Source organism: Apostichopus japonicus, chromosome 20, assembly GCF_037975245.1.
Source record: "Apostichopus japonicus isolate 1M-3 chromosome 20, ASM3797524v1, whole genome shotgun sequence".
NCBI lineage: Eukaryota > Metazoa > Echinodermata > Holothuroidea > Aspidochirotida > Stichopodidae > Apostichopus > Apostichopus japonicus.
The window spans coordinates 17,665,099-17,685,185 of NC_092580.1; the positions used below are offsets into that span (position 1 = coordinate 17,665,099).

At 36.5% G+C, this 20,087-nt stretch overlaps 2 protein-coding genes across 3 annotated transcripts in view; one reads left to right on the forward strand and one right to left on the reverse strand.

Annotated features, from left to right (window-relative positions):
• LOC139960921 (prestin-like) overlaps window positions 1–7,684 on the forward strand; it is a 33,446-nt gene extending 25,762 nt beyond the window's left edge. Inside the window, exon 16 of the mRNA XM_071959622.1 lies at window positions 250–7,684. Coding sequence (XP_071815723.1) covers window positions 250–318 — 69 coding nt within the window. The 3' untranslated portion in view covers window positions 319–7,684. The remainder of the gene's footprint in view (window positions 1–249) is intronic.
• On the reverse strand, window positions 7,042–18,885 carry LOC139960929 (uncharacterized). 2 transcript variants are annotated; one of them, XM_071959638.1, is made up of 5 exons: window positions 18,633–18,885; window positions 16,203–16,420; window positions 13,824–13,962; window positions 11,078–11,220; window positions 7,042–9,458 (listed from the first exon to the last, which is right to left on the reverse strand). In XM_071959638.1, exons 1-5 carry the CDS (start codon window positions 18,687–18,689, stop codon window positions 8,645–8,647), a joined length of 1,371 nt encoding a protein of 456 aa, XP_071815739.1. In that variant the 5' UTR covers window positions 18,690–18,885; the 3' UTR covers window positions 7,042–8,644. The 2 variants fall into 2 exon arrangements, with proteins under 2 accessions (XP_071815739.1, XP_071815740.1); XM_071959639.1 differs by having other exon boundaries at window positions 18,574–18,696.
• Between the last annotated feature and the right edge of the window lie 1,202 nt (window positions 18,886–20,087).

A 20,087-nucleotide genomic window follows, 5' to 3' on the forward strand; every position in this document is an offset into this window, starting at 1 on the left:
AAATGATGTAAGGGGGAAGGGTCAATTGTTCCTCTCTGATTTCATTGGCGATAAAATTTCACGGATAAGTTTTTAGGTATGAAGTATTGCTTATGAAGTATGTCTTCATATGAAAGTGTTTTCAATAGTTGTTAATTGACTAATATGTGTAAGAGCAAGTAAACATTGCAATAGTTGTAATCTTGTGGTGTATTCCTGGTTAATATGTGAAAACGTGACTAACTTTGTTTTGTCGTGTTCTTTACGCAGGCAAAATCTTTGGATCCAGAGCATCCTTTGACAATAGAAGAGTTTGAGGTGGCAGACTCCGCCTGCTAACATGCAAAATAACAATCCAAAGAGATATTTAAAGTAATCAGCACCCTAGGAAAATAGAAAGCATGAATAAAATAGCAAAATCAATCATTATCTTAAAAAAATAAGCAACTATACATGCATTTTGTTTCAAATATTTTCAGGTTTAAAGGTAAATGCCCTTTACTCCCATATTGGAAGATTTTTACAAATATAAATACACATATATTCACAACTTCACAACTTATCGTAAGATGGTACTTGTGATCATTGCTAGAAGTTGGCAAGGTCCTTCACAAAATTGCCGGCTTTACGGTATGGAATACCGATGCACTTGTTGTGTACAGATATGCAGTGACGATGAATTTATGTTGTTGAAATAGCATAGAATGCAGTAAAGGTTCTTGTCTCTGAAGTCTAGACAACACTTTATAGAATATTCCTGTCTCCATCATTATTAGAATGGTTCAGTAATGCTGTTTTGACGGTGGGAAATACTTAACAAAACAGGTCAAGGCAAGCTTTATTTGAAACCAATTCTCAATATGCTGTAGCAAGAACGATGTACAGGCCGTCTCGCTTCAAACACCAAGACACTATTTCTCCAAGATTTATTTAATTCTTTTTCTTTTTTTAGCCTTGTAGGGTCTTTTGCAACTTATCCTGTTGCTTGACAAGTTGTCAATAATGTACAAAACATTTTCATACGGGTGGTTCTCCATAACAGTCGGTGTGATGTAAGATTTATGTGTGCTATTCACCAAACTCTCCATGGTACATCATTTGTCCATAATTTTGTGATTATGATATCTGTAATTCAAGAGATAGACAGATACTGCACTGCTCTGGCTGTTAATTAGTATTTTTAGTATTTTACCTCATGTGACAGTAAGCCTGTTCCACACTGCCACTATTATACGCTGCCTCAACTGGAAAATCGTGAGCTGGGTTTCGATAGTAATGAAGACCAATGCTCTTACAACTGACCTCCGTACACAGATCGACTGATGAATACTCACACCACAAATGTTTTCTGTTAACGGCTGGTTCATATTTAGGGACACATGTAAATTTAATTCCTGTGATTGTTTGAATTTCTTTAAAGTGGGCAGTTTTAGTTGTGAATTGCTGCTCACTGCAAATGCTTAGAGAAAGTGGTACATGCCAAGTTTCCCTGACTGAAGCAGACTAAACCTGATAAAATCTTGATTAGTTGTTGGCTAAAGTACCCAGGCACACTTCCCACCAAAGCAAGGTATTAAACGTTACAACTGTCCATTTGAGTCTGAGCGCACTCATTCGAGCAGTGTGCAACTCATTTTAGAAGAGTATCTGACTATCATGAAACTAATGGCTCAAGACTTTTGTGAGTTTTAAGGACAAAAACTTGTTGAATACATTACGAGGTATTCCAAGATTTATCACAAAAGGCTAAGAAAACAATATTATTCCCTTTGTAGATGAAATTGAATTTACCTGATTTTGTGATTGTCAGCAGGAAAGAAACAAATTCCAAAATTTAAACGAAAATATTTTGTACCTATTAAAAAAAAAAAATCTGAAAAATGACAAACCTAAAAATAAAATACTTTACTTTATCTTTTGTTGTAAGCCTTGTCTTCCTAAAACTAAGACCAAAGTATTAAAAAAAAAATTGCAGAAATGCATAATCCCTAAATTTGACATTCCTATTTATAGAAAACATTCCATCTTTCCATAAAAATTAATGGTAATTTTTTATTCTTTTGAATCATTTTTAGTTAATAATTTTTTTTTTGTGGTACATGTGACTGATGGTAGTATGCAACTGTGGTGTTATGTATTTGCAATTGTTAATCGAAAAGGGTTTGGAAGGCCGATCGGGTTTACAGAAAAATTATGTAATTTTTTTTATATAGAAATCAGAACTATTTTCGTATCAATGGGTCAGTACTGTGTTTTTTTATATGCAGGAGATAGGTTTATATGTGCAATCTGTTCTTTAAATTTACCCTCTTTCCTTTAATATCATTTTTTTTTTCACTCTAGATTAAAATGTTACGTAATTTCTTTGGTCTCCTATGTCTGTTATTTATAGAAGCTGCCCGAGACTGTTAGTTTTTCTATGTGAAGTGAAAATGTTTTCCTTTGCTTAACTAATCATGCCTGTATACACCTCTTTCTTTTCTTTGAAAAAAAGAAAGAAACATGGTTAACTTTTTCTTTTAAATAAAAATGCTTTCCTATTTTGGTCGTTGATAACAAGGTGTTGTAGAGGTTGACATTTTGTGAGAAATGTGCTTTTCCAGTAGAATTGATATTTTTTGTCATCATTAACTGTCAAACAATGCTAACCTTCCTGTATTATCATCTCCTAGGGTGTGACAAGCCAAATGGAAGTGCAACAGGTTTTAATCAACCCCAAACTCACCCAAAATTGCTGAACAACTGGTCATTTTGAGTAAGGTAGATGATGGTATATTATGTCCAATAGATTCATTCCCTTTCATAAAGTGTGCTGACAAAATAATAATATAAATTCCAGGAAAATATGAAATCTATTGAAAAGATGATAAACCTTATTTGACGATACTTAAATGTTCCTTTTTGTTTCTGGAAGAGGAGGAGACAGAGGAGGGGGGGAGGGGTGATTGGAATAAGAAGATGCCATCTTGGCAGTGTTCCATTTTGAACCATTGCAATGTAGATGATGCTGCAAATGCTGGTGACTGCATAAGGGAAGTTTGAAGGGTAACCTTATGATTATAACTTAGCTTAACTTGCTGTAGAGATGGAAATCGACTAATAATATTACTTTCTTCTTTTGCTCATATTCTTGTTCAAATTCTTGCTCAAATTTTGTTCTTCTTTATAATCACTCTATAAATTAATCAATAATTTTGTAGTTGTTATGCTGAATTCTGGCCTTCATTTCTTGTTTACAACATCAATAAAAATTGATACTAGGATACTAGGAATAAGCAATTCAAAATATTTTTCAGCAGGGTTTCTCACTCAAAAAGTTTTGTTTATATTGTAATGCTGAAATTGTGTTTTCTTTTTTTATATGCATAATATGTAGATTCCAACATTGGACACAAGTATGTTACTTGTTATTATCCTCAGTATTAGTCGTCTTCTTCAAAATGAACCTTTACTTTAATCATGCCATATTTAATGTCCATATTTATGCCGTTTGAAATTATTAAGGGTGAAATTTCCTGGAGGTTGCTGGGATATAATTTGGAGGATCACTGCCTCCTAGGAAATACCTTTGACAACGTCTAGTCATATTTAGCGATGCTAACATTTTTTGGGCCAAACTGATGATCTTTCAAATTCCATTTAAGGAAGAGATACTTTTGCTCATTTTTGGGTATATTGCTCGATAACCCATTAGAGTACAGTTTACATAAACTGTTAACAGTAAAAGTAACTGGTGGAAATTTCTCCAACATTTGAAATCTTTTCTTGTATCAAGTGTTGATAGGAAAATTAAATTATGCATCAGGAAGTTGTTGTACAACTTACTTGGTGAAGTTACATTGCAGTAGGGGAGAATAGGGGCATGCTTGGTCAAATAAATACATTCCATGCAGAAGGCATTAGGTAGCAAATTCAAGCTACCAAATTTACATGTTATTACTACATTCCTGTGCATTTTCAACAGGTGACTTGGTTGCATAGTGTCATAATACTAGATACTGTCATTCCTAAGTAGTTCTGAGTTTGGGTTTTAGATAAGGGCCAAAATGTTTTTTAAAGTTTATATTATTGTGTATCATTCCTTTTTAACATTTTTGGTGTTAAAAACAAATGTGTGGGAATATCCCACCAACAGCCCACCGTGGTAATATATTTATATCCTCTAAATTCTTATTTAATCAAATATTAACATTGTATCATATTAAGATCGGTCAGATCCACACAGCCGATAGGCTGAATCTTGTTTGGATGAAATATATTCATTTTTTTTTTTTTTTGCAAGGTATTGCAACTCCCAACTTAAGCAAGTTTGATTTTATGTTAATAATTTCACTCACACACCAAGATGCATTGAAAGGCCAACAAATTTTAATGTTACAATGTGTTAATTCCTAAAGGAATGAAATCCTCCCAGTTGCTGCTAGACAAAAAGTTGTGCCAAATTAGACAAATGAGTGTTACAGTGAAGAAATTGAGCTATATGGAGCTTGAGGTAAGAGAAATCAAAGTATCTTGTTTGACGAAATATATTTCATTATTTTTTTTTTAAATAGATATTACAACAAAAGCATGTTTAAAATATAATACTGTATATGGAGCTTAGATAGAGATATATAGATAGACATGGAGCTTGAGGTAAGAGAAGTAAAAGTATCTTGTGTTGACAAAATATATTCATTTTTGATTTTAAAAGATATTACAACTCAAACAAAAGCATGTTTAATATTTTATGTTAATAATTTCACTCACACGCCAAGATGCATTGAAAGGTCATCATTTTTACGGCCAACATATTTTATTGTTTCAAAACATTAATTTCTAAAGGAATCAATGCTCTCAGTTGCTGCTAGACAAAAAGTTGTGCCAAATTAGACAAATAAATGTTGCAGTGAAGAAATGGATCTATATGCAGCTTGAGGTAAAAGAAGTCAAAAAGCTAAAGATCGATTTAATCCAGTTCTAGCATTCATTGGGGACAGATGTATACATGTTTCCCACATGGTCTGGAAAAAAGGAAAAGCTTGGAGAACGAAAAACCTCATGAATTTTAGTTTTGAAAAGTATGGAAAGTTCCTCATTGAAAACTACTGTATGACTTAATATGCAAGCAAGATTTTTAAGAACTTTAAAGTTCTTAAAATCTTAATTAAGAATTATATGGCATAAATCATCCTGTGGTGAAAGTATATGGCTACAGACAGGTCATGTTTGGAGTTCATGGCTCACAAAAATGTAATGGAATGGTGTTTAGCATACATTTTGCAAGAGTTACAACTGTAAGGCTTACTGTTTGGATAGCCTAACATTAGGTCATCATTAGTGTGTAGGCTTCATAGTAAACTGTAAGACAAGTTTTGGTCTTCAAAAGGTCTGAATTTTATTTGTTTAAAAAACGTGGGAACCATATTAACATGACTTTTCTGTTAGATTTACATCTCAGAATTTCTGCTCTATTGTAGTTTCAAATTAAATTGTACTTGAATGCTCTATCTTAAGTTTTATTGTAACTTTTTTCAAGGGTCAGTAGAGGTAGCGTTAGCTACAACTAGGGCTGAACGGTAATAAGAACTGACTGTTGATTTGATGAAGTTTGACATCACTGCATAAAATTTACAAAGCCCAACCCCTCTCCATTCCATCACCTTTTAAAACACTCATAATATTCATGCTCTTGATGCTGGACACACCCAATTGGGACAATTATTTCTATACTGTGTCATGTCCCGCTTCAGAGCACTCGTAATTGTCAGTACCAGCAGTATGAATATCATGTTTCTGTCAGACCAAGGTTAGGAACTGTTTGTACTGACAATACCAAGGCTTTGAGAGCATGATATTGAAGTACAGTTTAGAGAGGTATTAGCATTAGGAAATTGTCCCAACTGGCTGCTGGACATTTAAGACAATTTACAAACTACTATTTTACTGTAGTGGGGGACCATTTTGATATTTCACTTGCCACATTGATTGAAAATACCAAAGACCGTCTATCATTCAAGTTGTATTGTAGTGAAGCATCATACTATGTGTATGTGAAGCGTTGTGACTTGTAAAATCTTCTTGGGAATACATGTTGAAAGTATACCAACTTAATCATTTTATTGCATTGGAAACCGTCACAATTTCTTTCATTTCAAAACCATTGGAAGTGAAACGATGCAGCCTTCTAGCATGAAGGATCCATTGAGTGATACCATGTTAGGTTTAGAAACAGTATGTCAGAATTGTTGGAACTGTTTCTGCCCCAAAAAAATTGGGCCAAAAAGTGTCAACACAATAAATTGTTTTTACTGCACAATCGAAAACACTACGAAAGACTAACCTTTTTGTGTATTACAGATAAAGTTTTTAATCCTGCCAGTTGACATGTTACTATCCCAAGTAGCCCTTGGACATGATGTTTAATACTGTACCATGTAACAGCAACAACAATTTCCATGGCTGGTGTTTCTAGCTCACTGATTATGTGTACCATCCATGGCAGTGTATTTTTTTATCATTCTATCAAAATGGGCGACCTGCACCATTACTTTATAAACACTGTATGCCCTTTTATCTTAAAATCTGTACAATGTATCAAGGAATTTTTAAGAATTAACACAAGCTGTTCTTAATTTATCTAGTAAAAAATAAGTTAAAATTGGTTCAGTTAGTCTGTTAAATCACTTTGATTGCACCAGTTTGAAAGCTTGCTCAGGACAATGCACCGGATTGTAGGTTGCACAGTGAATGTTTCTTCGAAGGTGTACTGGTCCATCGTATTTAGGTTGTGTTGTATATAGCACGTTGTAAACAATAAACTGGGTACTAAAAAAAAAATCTAAGCCTGAATGTCTAGACCATCCATTCCAACAGTTTTGAAGGTGTACTGAAAACCAGTTAAACTGTGTTTTTTTTAGTCATACAGTGTTTGGCATATTCCTTAAAAAAGGAGGTGGGTGGGGGAAGGGGGGGGGAAGCTGGGATTGCATTGACATTCAAATTTAATATTTTGCTTTTAATGTCAACAGTGGAAAAATTTGACAAATAAACATAAAAATAAGTATAGTGATGATGAGGTAATGCATTTTGTTCACTTTTTATTTGAAATTATTCGTTCATATTTATATACTTGTAAATAAATGATCTCAACATACATTGCATTATTTTCAAATATTGCTCAATTAAACTGACTGTTGGCCAGTTTGACATCTTTGTGAAATTAATAGCACAATTTGGTAGCCTCTCATACTTTCATTTATATGGTGAAAGTACAGCATTATCTAAGTTACTAACACTAATAGAAAAGAAATGGTGGTGCAAAATCTGATACGCTATGGGAGATTTGACTTAATATCTGAAGTAACCTATGAACTAGCTTTCATAGACACTCCATTGATCCACTGTTCAGCAACTGGTAGTACTCGGTACATACCTTCTTTTGTAAACTTACTACAACATTTCCAATAATTTATGCTGTAGAACAAATTAATAAAGCAAGCCCAGTGGCCAATACCACAGGCGCGTAGCCAGGAATTTGCCAAGGGAGGGGTGAAACTGTAGATTTGGCATTGCAAACTGTGTAGTGCCACCATGGTTGGCGAAAAGCGTACAAGAAAATTTTGGCTGAAAATGCCTCCCAGATCGCTGGAAATGGCACTTCCCAGGCCTTGTAAGTTGCATCTTAGCATTTTCTCTTTTAAAAATATTAGGGATATCATAAAAACATTTAAAAATTTTTAAAATATGCTCAAGGGGGGCGGCTGCCCCCTTTGCCCCCCCCCCCTTGGCTATGCGCCTGCAATACTAAGAATACCTGGTAAAGAAAGATATGGTAAATTTCATACAAAGACTTATTGAATTTTGACCTCACGATCATCCTCATTATACCGACTTAAAAACTCATGGTAAGGTCACTACAATTTCTCTTGGGGAATACCCATGTGCTTCATTTCTAAGGACCTCAAAGCTTCCACGTTCTCGCAAAGTATATTATGCCAAAAGACCTCTTGGATAAATGTCGTTTCAACGGTTAACATTCCACAACGTGCCAGAAGACCATGTCAGTATAAATTTAGAAAACAAACAGCATCTTTGGTGATTGTCCACACAAGGCTTTGACCCCTAGCATATCTGAACACCCAAATGAAAGTGAACATATATGTTAAAGTATTAAGCATTCCAAAAATAACTTCAATTAACACCAAAGTGACTGTCAAACTGTCTCCAGTTTTGTTTCAAGAAGATGGTGTGGAGGGTGCTGGCAGAGGTCAGTACCTGCTAATAGGGCCCTTTTGGAAGAGGGTGGGGGGGGGGGGTTTGTTGTTACTAATCTTTTGGCAAAGTCATGCCTATATACAACTATTTGGCATCACTCACCTGCTCCCACCAATCTTCTGCACATGGTGCGGGGGGGGGGGGGGTGGTGAAGGTTAGTACCTGCTAAAAGGGCCCTTTTTGAAATAGGGTGGGGGGAGGGGTTGTTGTTTGTTACTAATCTCTTGGCAGAGTCATTCCTACATATAACTATTTGGCATCACTCACCTGCTCCCACCAATTTTCTGCAGATGGTACAGGGGGAGATGGCGAAGGTCAATACCTGCTAAAAGGGCACTTTTTTAGAGGAGGTGGGGGGGGGAGGGGTTGTTACTAATCTCTTGGCTAGGTCATTCCTATATACTATTCACTATTTGGCATCACTCACCTGCTCCCACCAATCATCTGTCAACCTATACCTCATATTTTTGTAGTTCATTGCATTTATCTTTCTTTGAAGAGAAACTTTATTGTACAGGTCCTCTACACATGGGTTCAGATCTTCAAACCCACCCATGTTGGCTAATTGTGTATTGTAAGCCCACTGCTTACCATCGTCAAGAAAATGGTAGAATCTCTCATGCTTCCCACTTTCCAGCAGTTTCTCAAATGTGATCCTTTCTTCTTCTTCCATTTCCTGCCTGGACGGGAGGACGAACGATCCCTCAAGTACTGCCAGAACCAATCTTACCTGAGCTGCAAATTGTGGGAACGGGCAAACTTTATATGTTATCCCTATGAACGACATGGTAGGGTACACTATGTGCATTAGGTGCAGGTAAAGCTGCTTGATGTGTTTGTTATGGATGGTTAGCTGGCATTCCGGTGAGAGAAATGGAAAGGAATAATCATAACCGGTGCAAGCAATGATCGCGTCCACCTCCTCCTCTCTTCCATCGGCAAACTCAACCATTTTGTCCCTCTTAATTGCTTTAACTGTTTGAATTTGTTCCACGTTATCCGGCAACTTGGTGGTCATCGGAGCATTCCAATGACACAGAAAGACTTTCTTGGCAAAACTTGCTAAATCGACAGCGATATCCGTCCCCGAGTTTCCTGCACCGATCATCGCCACGATTTTGTCCTTGTAACCATCTGGTCGCCTGTAGTGGTGACTATGAATAAAGTCACCTTTAAATTCCTCCAGTCCCGGTATTGGTGGTGTGTATGGGACAGAGTAATGCCTGTAACGATAATCAAAATGCAACAAGTAATATTCATAGATCTTAGTGATTTTTGCTACAATAACAAAGACTGCATTGGTTCATTAGAGTCAGGTAATATATGTCTCTTAATTCAAGTAATTTCATTTTCACAGTACCCACATTGCAATTCCACCCCATCACTTCCAGTGTTTTTCTGATCTATGCATTGGTTCTTAGAGTCAGGTAATATATGTCTCTGAATTCAAGTAACTTCATTTCTGCAGTACCCACATTGCAATTCCACCAGCTTACTTCCAAGTGTTTTTCTGATCTATGCATTGGTTCTTAGAGTCGGGTAATATATATGTCTCTTAATTCAAGTAATTTCATTTTCAAAAGCGCAAATGTCTGGTCATTGTCCTTCACAGTGAATGTCAATGAAGTACTAATAGACCCTCAAATCTTACGTAAAAACTCAGGCTGCTGCTTGAAAGCTTTTACTATGAAAGTATATCACTTCATCCACATGAATCTTGATGTTTGAGTGTGACGCACTCACAGAATTCCTAACCGATGTGACATTAACACAGCCTACACAATGCAACATAGTCTGTGAATTCATATTTGATGGCGGGAGAGGTTACATTTTATGCAACCACCGGTTGCATAAAATGCTGTAACTAAGTTTCCAATATACACAGTATTGAACTACAGAATAAGCTGTATATCTCTGCTGTGACTGTAATTAAGAAACATCTTCTTGGGATTTGAATTTCTGTTAGCTGCTGCTACATTGCCAAGGGAATATGAATTTGTACTTCAGTCATGTTCTAATACATCATTTTTTACTAAACAAATAAAGGGCATCTTCCAACCACCGCTCTCAGAAAAGAAATCATGCACAATTTTGTAACGAGTCTCTTCCAACGGAAGGCCGAGTCGAGTCCTGACCAGTAATTTTCCTGGCTCCAGTCAATTAATTTTTCCAATAAGACTTTTGAGTCACTTAGAGTTTTGAAAACAGCATTATGTTTTGTCACCTACAGATGCTACACAAGCGGCAAATTTGCTTTTAGGCAAATAAAAATTTGTTCAAGGTCTATTCTTGCTAAAGGGTTTGACCAGAGCATGCAATCTCACACGTTACAACCATATTGGTAACTAGGTTGTAAATAAATGAGATTTGCGTGAAATGTACCAGTGGTCCTAGCGGGACAAGCCTGATCAAGCCGTGCGAAACACAGCTCCTGCAGGTTAGCAAGAAATATGAAAACAAAAAACAGAATTTTAATTTTTTTTTTTATTGGTAAGGGTAGCCAGACAAGCAAAATATTCAGAATGGAAGCTTTAGTACTTAATCACTTAAATAAATACTGGGAGGCTGCTTCAGACCTGGCAAACCCACCCTCCTGGGATGAGACCATTAGCAAAGGAAAAAAATTCCTTCCCTGTGGCTGTTCCCTGGCAGAGAAATATACCTTTGGCTTAAGGTATGCATATAAACAACACTCTTAATTCACCCACGGGTCTGAAAGTATTACAAATGCCTGCATCTTCTCATCTTCAAATCTAACCATCATTTACATATATACTGTATATATCTCTTTCTGTAAATCAGGTAGATCCCACAGCCGGTCAGATGGCAAATTCAATCTTACCCATTACAAACGATGACTGCATCAAACACATCGCTCTCCACCGGTCTGGATTTATCTAGCACGTTCTTGACCTTTACAATCCATTTTTCTCTGTCCAACTCCTCTTTCTTTATCGGTGTTACAGATTCCACAACAGTCCAAAACTATTGAAGAAAAGACAGGAGAAATTAAGATGCAGGGAGTTACATCTATCTAACAACAAAGTATTCTTTGGGAAATTTTGTTTCAAGGTAGATACACCCAAAGTAACTCCAGAATATTTTACCAAAGCTATTATCTTCTCTCTTGAAATATGTATATGATACTATAGATTTGAAATAAAAAGGTAAAACAAAGTTGTTATTTTTTTTTTTACGGGGGGTTGGGGGAGCTCAGCTGCAAGTTTACAGCTGAACTATAGCGATCGCACGATTCTGCCAAAATTCTGTCAATCTTTGCCACTGTGTTTGAATGACTGCCATTTGGTCACTTTTCATTCGCTTTGGCTGAAATTTTGTCATTATTATGAATTTTTTATAAAGTTGTAGATCATTTGAGGTCATGAAAGGTCATTTTCTGAAAAAGTAAAAAAGGCTACTCCTCCTGGAGTGTTTTTCCAACTCTGCTGAAATGCTGTGGATATAAAGTTTGAATGATGGTGAATCAAAGTTGTTCAGGAAAAATATTTTTGTTGGCATGTGAGGGCCCAAAACAGGGCCTTCTATAGAGTTTACAGAAGTATGATGAAATGTTTGCCACAGCTCATATGCAATGATAATAAAAATTTGTTTTTCAACTTTTTAGTATTCATGAACAGTATGCATTTTGGTGTGAGATAGCAAAATGTCTTCCAATCTTAACTTTCCTGTCATTTTGGGAAATAATTCTACCCATGGGAGACTTGATCAAGTCAACTATTTACTTGTTATTCGGGCTTCCTATCTAGTTCGATGTCACTCTCTGTAAAAGGACTATACTTGCAGATTTGCAATTTGAATTTTTCCACAGTTTGTGTGTGGAATACGATATGTGAGAATGACCTATATTGTTGGATCCAAGTCCGATTTCTGCTCTGTAACGTTTCTCTGTGGTACGTGATTGTAAACAAATTATTACATGGGTGCAATTTTCGTGAGCAACTTTGGGTCTACACAATTCAAATGTGATATCCACAACATTTTAGCAGATTTAGCAGCAAAATACTGGTACGTTTTTGTTGCATGTATGCAAACTACAAAGTGAATATAATGTTGTTTCTTTATTTTTGCCATGGGGCATAGTTAATCTCTAGTAATACGTACAAGATATATTGCATCAAATAAGTTCCTGACAGTGTTTCCACTTTGAAGGAAATTTCAGGGAATATGACAATATAGGGAAATGTTTCTGGGACTAACAAGGGGGAGGGGGGGGGGTTCGTATGCACCCTACAGTAATTGGAGCTAACACTTAAACAACCTTTGAAATCAGTCCGTTTGGAAAAAAGTCACAGGATTTCAGTATATGTAGTAGGAAATTCATTTCTGAAATGTGGAAACACTGGTTATTGATTGCACCTGCCATGCTAATAATCGTGACAATTAATGTAACATAACCTTCAATTGTGAGTCTGTTGTCATAGATGAGGTTTTGGTATATGCTCTATGGGTAATTGACAATACTAATTACTGTTCCTTTCTCCATTTTTGCACCCCTGCTTTATTGTCTGCTAAGAAGGAGCGTTAGGGCACGGAAAACAGAAGATGGGAGGAAAAGAAATGACACTGTTATCCTGCATATGTCTTATATTTCTCGCACAAAAAAAAGGATAAACTGCTCAGAAATGATGCCAATCAAAACAAATTTCTCAAATAGAAGCTAAGCTGAGCTGCAATGTTGCAACCCTTATATATTTTATTAAATAAGTAAACTGTAGGCATCGTTTGACTTAAAATGTGAATACTTTCAAAATAATTGAAGCAGTAAAAAAGTGTATTTTGTTTGAGTTGGAAAGTCAGTGATGAAGAAAATGCACTAATACCTCTATATCTAGATCGAGGGCATGAAGCGTAACGCTACTGCCAGTACATGCCCAGACCGTAAAATGAAACTTATTTTATGTCTGAGAAAGATTCAATTCAATTCACGCATTGCAAAAAAGTCTTGGCTGAGGAATGGTTCAGAAGAGATTTGTAATGTGCTGGTTAGTTAGGTGAGATGTTAATAACATCACAAGTGCACAGCAAAGTTCAAAGCTGAATGTACCTATTATTAATCACTATAAAACTGTGACCTACCACTGTCAACCCCTGTGTCTAATATGGAAGCAAGGTCTCTATGAGATGAACTAGATAATATTTTCAGCTACAGCCTAACCCTGGAAACATTTCTTTCGAGTGTTTTAAATTGTAGTTGCATGTCTGGTGTCTGATGCGGGGGTTGGGGGGGTTGGGGAGGGAGTGATAGCAACGACATACCCTTACCTTTGGCAGTAATAGGCCTAATGATCTGTTAAATGATACATCATAAAGTTCAGTCCACTATGGAAGTCTAAAACCTACAGCAAATTTCCTCTGCTTCAGCATAGATTCATTCAGGTTTAGTCAAATGTGAAAATTTCGACTGTTGGAAATGAAATTTCACCATTTTCAACTGAAGTGAAACCGGTAAGTAAGTGATGTTACCCTCTGATTTCACAAAAACACAAATTTTACGTAGCTTTAAATCAAACCTTCAAATCACTCTTGCTAGCAAAACTGTTAAATGGCAATTATTTAAGGTAACAAACCTTGATATGCCTCAGCAGCTTAAAATGGTCTGCATAATCCTCCAAGTATTTGAGTACATCAGCATGGCCAATGAAAGAAGGCAGCGTATCTCGAAAAGGGAAGTCTGTGAAAGCCATAATCTCCTTTGGAAGATTGGTTCTACAAAGAAAATAATACATTTCAGCCTCTAGTAGATTCTATTGCTGCAGTGAAAGCATTATCAATTCAATGGACATTAGGAAGGGACAATACATCAATTGAAATAATCATGCTCTTGGTTTGGTCAAATTCACCAAAACAGAAAAATGGGAGTCCTACCGAAATTCCAGATCTGGTCCAGAAATGAGAATCCAGATCTGGGCCAGATCTGGAATATAAATTTTATCTAGTGCAAATTTATGGCATCCATATCTGGGCCAGATCAAACTTCATCTGGATTGACTGTTTATCCAGTTATATCTGGCTTTATATGGCCAGATAAATCTTTATATCTGGAATAACTGTATGTAAGCGGGTTATGTCAATCAAATAGGAAATAAGTAGCCAAAACTGGACTAGCATTGAGAGCAACTTTCCAGCTGATCAGTTATCTCTGTTCTGGTATTTATATGGCCAGATAAAACTTAATCTGCATATCTGGATTGACTACATATCTAGTTATATCCGGCTTTATATCCCCAGATAAAACTTAATCTGTACTACTGGAATAACTGTATATTAAGTTATATCTGGCTTTATATGGCCAGATAAAACTTAATCTGCATATCTGGATTGACTACATACAGTATCCAGCTATATCTGGCTTTTTATGGCCAGATAAAACTTTATCTGTATATCAGGATTGACTACATATCCAGTTATATATGGCTTTATATGGCCAGATAAAACTTTATCTGTATACATATCTGGAATAACTGTATATCAAGTTATATCTGGCATATATGGCCATATAAAGGCTTGATATGGCCAGATTAAACCAGATGTAAAGCCATATCTGGGAAATTCAGATTTAAAATATAAATCCGGAATGCTACTTCACATCACAGCTAAATTGAACCAGCTCCTCAGCCAAGGGTTTATGTTGCTCTTCTGATAACTCGATCAAAACATCCTTTTTCCAAATTCAAATAAACAACAGCGAACTTTTTGATAATTATTCTACAGAATTTGTTTCCCATCTGTAAACCATCACAAACATAGTATTTTAACCTATAAAAGTCCAATGGTTTGTTATCGAGTTTTGTGTTACATCAATGGAACTGACCTAATGGTCTATGTGTTAGACTAAGTAGTCCAGTCACTTAAATTGATGAGCCTCAGCTGTTTAAAGGGTCGTTTCTCATCAAATTAAACGAGGTATAGAAATACAATGTGGACTGGTAGCAGTGACGTTTAATGATTTTTTCTGGTCATCCCTAGGACAACCAGGTCTTACATTTTGATTGTCCAACTTGTCTGACCAGCATATTTGGTTGTCCAAAACAGAAATCAAACTATATACCTTTACAAATTTGCCCTGTTCCTGTTAATTTTATCATGCATGTAATCTCATAACGCAACAGGGAATGATTTTCCAATAATCATGCTGGCATGAAGTGTAAACTATAGTATGCCTGCACATTCACTTGGATAAGAGCCATAAGAAATGGCAAATCAACCCTAAACCTGCAAAATAAAAGTAATACACTGTAAACAAAGTTCACTGGATACTGATATTGGTTAGGGCCTTTTCTACAAAGATTATACTAAATGATGACAACTACAGACTACTGTACACTAAACATAGTTTCTAGACAAATGGTTGCAGTCTCCAATATGGCTTTAGCCATCTGGAAATAAGTACTTAAATTAAACCAGAATGCAAAAATGCATTGAAGTTTTGATTACTTCATTGCAATAGAAATATCTACTTATTCACCAAAAACAGCTCTATAACAATATAAATGTCCTGATTTCTACCATGAGATACAGTATCATGTTTAAATGGTTTCCATAGTGTGACTGCTGGTGACCCAGATGACCTTTTACCTCTACCAATTGATAGATATTGAGTTTTTCTATTCAATGTTACGCATCCGCATGCCACTTATAAAAAATCTCCATGCTTCCTAACTTGAGATAGTGTTTACAGGGTTTTCAGTGTTTGACATCTGGTGACCTCAGATGACCTTTATCCTCCACGTTAAACAATAAACTTCTTCTCAATATGATGCATCACATACCCCCTGGTAATGCCATATGACCTTTGACCTTCAATAAGGATCTTGAACTCAACGTGTCAAAACTACATACTAAATATGAGATTAGTCCAAGCTTTCCTTCATGAGATATCGTGTTTAAACATGTTTTCACAATTTGACCTCTGATACAGATCCTATTTATTTTTTGAAAGCACTTACTTTAAGGTTTCATACATACTGGAATGTATGGGTAGGCCATTTTTGTCCTGACCTGTTTCTTCCACATAAACCCAAGTACCTCCAATTCTTCCTGTCTGTTCAAACACTACTGGTTGAAACACATCTGGTTTAGCACCAAGGTATCTGGCAGCACATAGTCCTGCTGCACCAGCTCCAATTACTGCTACTTTCAATGCAGTCATTTCTGGTGAATCAACCTGTTTGATCCGTGGAAAAAATTTAAGGAAATGAATCTGTGTATACAATCACTTCTGTTCAAAAGAATTTATAATCTTACACTCTTGTTTCCAGTACATTTTGAAGACTTGAAAGATACTAGCAATGTCAGGAAAAACATTTCTAACCAATGAAATGTCTTGCAACTCTTTATGGCTATGTGTGCAAAAACATTTGCATCCAACTGCATAGATCTATCAATAAAGTATATGATTTCTACACAAAGAATGACACCACAAACTAGTGATATCAGGCTTAATTCATACACCATATTTCAAATTCACAGAAAAACTTACAGTAGGCACAATGAGAACCATTGTGTTGGCCAGCTTTTCCATACACTTCACTTGCTACTGTATATATATAGGACCTTCACAGGTCTGTATAATCTTCAATGCTACCTCAGTAATACTATTGGTTCACCTTAAGGCCCCTGTCTCCTGGGTCCTCCCCACCCCCTTTGCTTTGAGATTTCTTTCATAGGATTTATGATGCTAAGTTGCAAAATGGTGTCATGACCCCAATTTGAATACAAGGGCCCTAAGGAATAGGAGAAAGCACTTTGTAGGGAACCAGCGTAGCTCCCCCCACCCCCCCCACCCTACCCACCCACAAACATACAGTATCTACTCTATACCATAGTTCACATAGTTTAAAGAATTGTGTTATTACTTTCAATGTGTAGTTTGTATATCTTGATCTCACCTGTAATTAAGTAATTGTGTAATATCTTCATTCAACCATGAATAGTAGTTGTGTAGTATTTGTATACATGTACAGTGCTGTATAGGGGTATAGCATATTGCTGAATTGTACTGACTTATACTTTGGTCAGTGGTAACCATACCTTGTCAGTAGTACTGTGTGATCTGCCTACATCAGACTTCAAGACAGACCTAATTATCTTATTACTGTACCTTGTCTAATGATAGGATAAACAGAGTTGAACCAGCCTTCAGAGTGTGCACATGTTCTCTTTGCTTCTCTAGCTTCCCCACTCTGTAATTGGTACTTGTTCAATTTTGAATATTAGCAGACTAGGTTGGACCTAGGCTTTGTGTACACTGATGGAATTTGCAATAACATCACAAATGGATCTACACAGCAGCTTTTGGCACATGCTTTCTGGCAGGAAAAGCACAAATTGGACTAAAACTACAAGCTGTAGGCCAAGTAATAGGCCTTACTGTTAGTGTTAAGTTTAGGCTGTACCATATCTTACTGTTCTAAGGCCAATACTTAACTTAGGCTAGAGACTAGATCTACAGTATAGTAGGGCCTAGCCTAGTCAAGCTACATGCAGCAGTAACTGTACATAATTTCATTGAAAACCTATGTTTAGAAAGGTTCGAAAGTAGAACTTTTATTTATTATTTATTATTCAATTGTTCTTGTGTTTTCACAGGCGCGGCGCGCAAGCTACATAACAATTAAGCTTTGCACAATACAAGGAACCATGGAAAACAGTTAACTCACAATCACCTTCCAAAGAGTGAGCTGCCTAAGTTTCACAAGCATGCTTTCACAAGCATGCTTTCCATGTACACATTTGTAGCAGATGGCACTTAACTACCTCTCTAAAAAACGTAAACATACTAGGTACTGTACATTCTGGTTATATTACACTACTAGTACTACCCACTGTGGTGTCATGACCCAAAGGCAGAATAGCTCATAAATAGGCCTACTTATAAACACATAACAAAGTAGGCTAAGTTTGAGTTGTCCCCATATTTGTCATAAATACAATAAGTCCAACTTTATCCCTCTGTGTGAAGTTACCATATAATTATTGTCATTTGGCCTATATAATATAGCCTATCCAGTGACCGTGACAGCGAAGCTGGCATCAAAGTGGGAACTACGTGATTGCTGGGTAATATACAGTTAAGCCATGACATAATGTATAAGTATATGCTGCATATTTTCTTTTAAATCCGTTACGTGTCGTTGGACCATTAACTTGTTCTGTGCTTTAGGACCTAGGCCTAGCCTATAGGGCCAAAGTAAACTTAGGACCTAACTTGTGCTTACGTTATGAAAATACCACTGGGCTAAGTTACGCTAGTTTTAATTTGCTCGCACAAAAAGTTAGATGATGTTTTTGATATAAATGCAAGAGGCTTATACCTACATTCTTATCCGCTGCAATTAATTTGATGTAGCCTAGAATTTTTGGAAGGTTTTACTTGCCTTGTTGATCCACCGTGTCGTGAGCAAGGCTTGGATAGATGGATATTTCGTAATCATTATATACGGAAGAGTATGCCGGACCTATCCCGAACCTGTTGGTAATGATCCACGCATTTCAGAATTTTTTAGTACAAAGTCTGTTTGGCGTCCCGTTTGTTCCATTAATAACTTTTCTTCACACTAATCACGTGTCTAGAATACGAGTGACTCAATTTATTAGCTTACAAACTCTCATCAAATATGACCTTATTTTTTACCGTACCATTATAACGGGGAAACACCTTTCAAGTTCTTTATCTGTACGGAAGATTATACCGACGATATACAATATACCTGTGTGACAAGCGGTGAAAAAATAGTTAAAATACAGTGATAGTATGGAAACGGACGTCAAAATATAATGAAGATCATTTCGTAAATTTTGTGGCAATTTTCAACAAAATCCTTTTTCCAGCAAAGTGATGAATTGCAGCAAAATTGCTGAAAGATTATCAATCTTACGGCACCTTAGCGTTTCCATATTTACGAAAACATGTTTTGTCAGTCCTACTTCTGCATTGAAAATATGGACTGTTTAGAAAACCACCATCGAGAAATAAGTGTGAGATGAGGATGCGAGTAAGTTGTATATTAATTTGTCAATACAGTACCGTGGAAATTTGGAAGCTTGTCCCATCAGCATATAGAATCTACCCATGGGCAAAGGAAGATTCAGAAAAAACAATGTGTCTCCATATACAATGCGGTCGAAATTGGGGTGCTCCAGAGCATGGGCGTAGATCAGTCTTGGATAATGGTGGAGACGCGTGTCTGTTCTCTGATACTATCTAAGCGGAGCGCGACGATGGGTTCGCACGTAGCGTACAAGATATTTTGGGCAAATGAACCTCCCAGATCGCCGGAAATAACACTTCCCAGACCCAATGATGCTCCCAAACTTCCTTAAGTTTTAGATCTCACGGATGAAAAATTTAGTTTGGGAAATACATGGGCGTCTGCAGAAAAAAATCAGGTGACAAATAATCCAAGTATAGACTTTTGTATACGATGGGTCTGACTGTCCTCTCCCAGAAAACAATTATAGACTGCCGCAAATGTGATTTCCGTCCTATCTTAAACAACTGTGGATAAATATAATAAAATGAGAACTGCTGCATGTACACAATGCAAACTGGCCAAAGTTCAATACATGGGAATTTGAAATGCAGCGTTTGGTCAAAACAAATTGGTAGGGACACGGTATATCATGTCCCCACCACTGACAAAGTTGGTGGGGACGCGTCCCGCATTTGAGGCATCATTAAGAGAGAGCAAGGAAAGGCAGATGTTTCTGGCAGCTATTTCAAATGAAATGTGATATCGGTATCTGAAATATTGAAGTATCTTCGATCCATTTTTCTTTGGGGGGGGGGGGCGGGGGGTGTACTGATATCGAATTATTTACAGAGAACAATT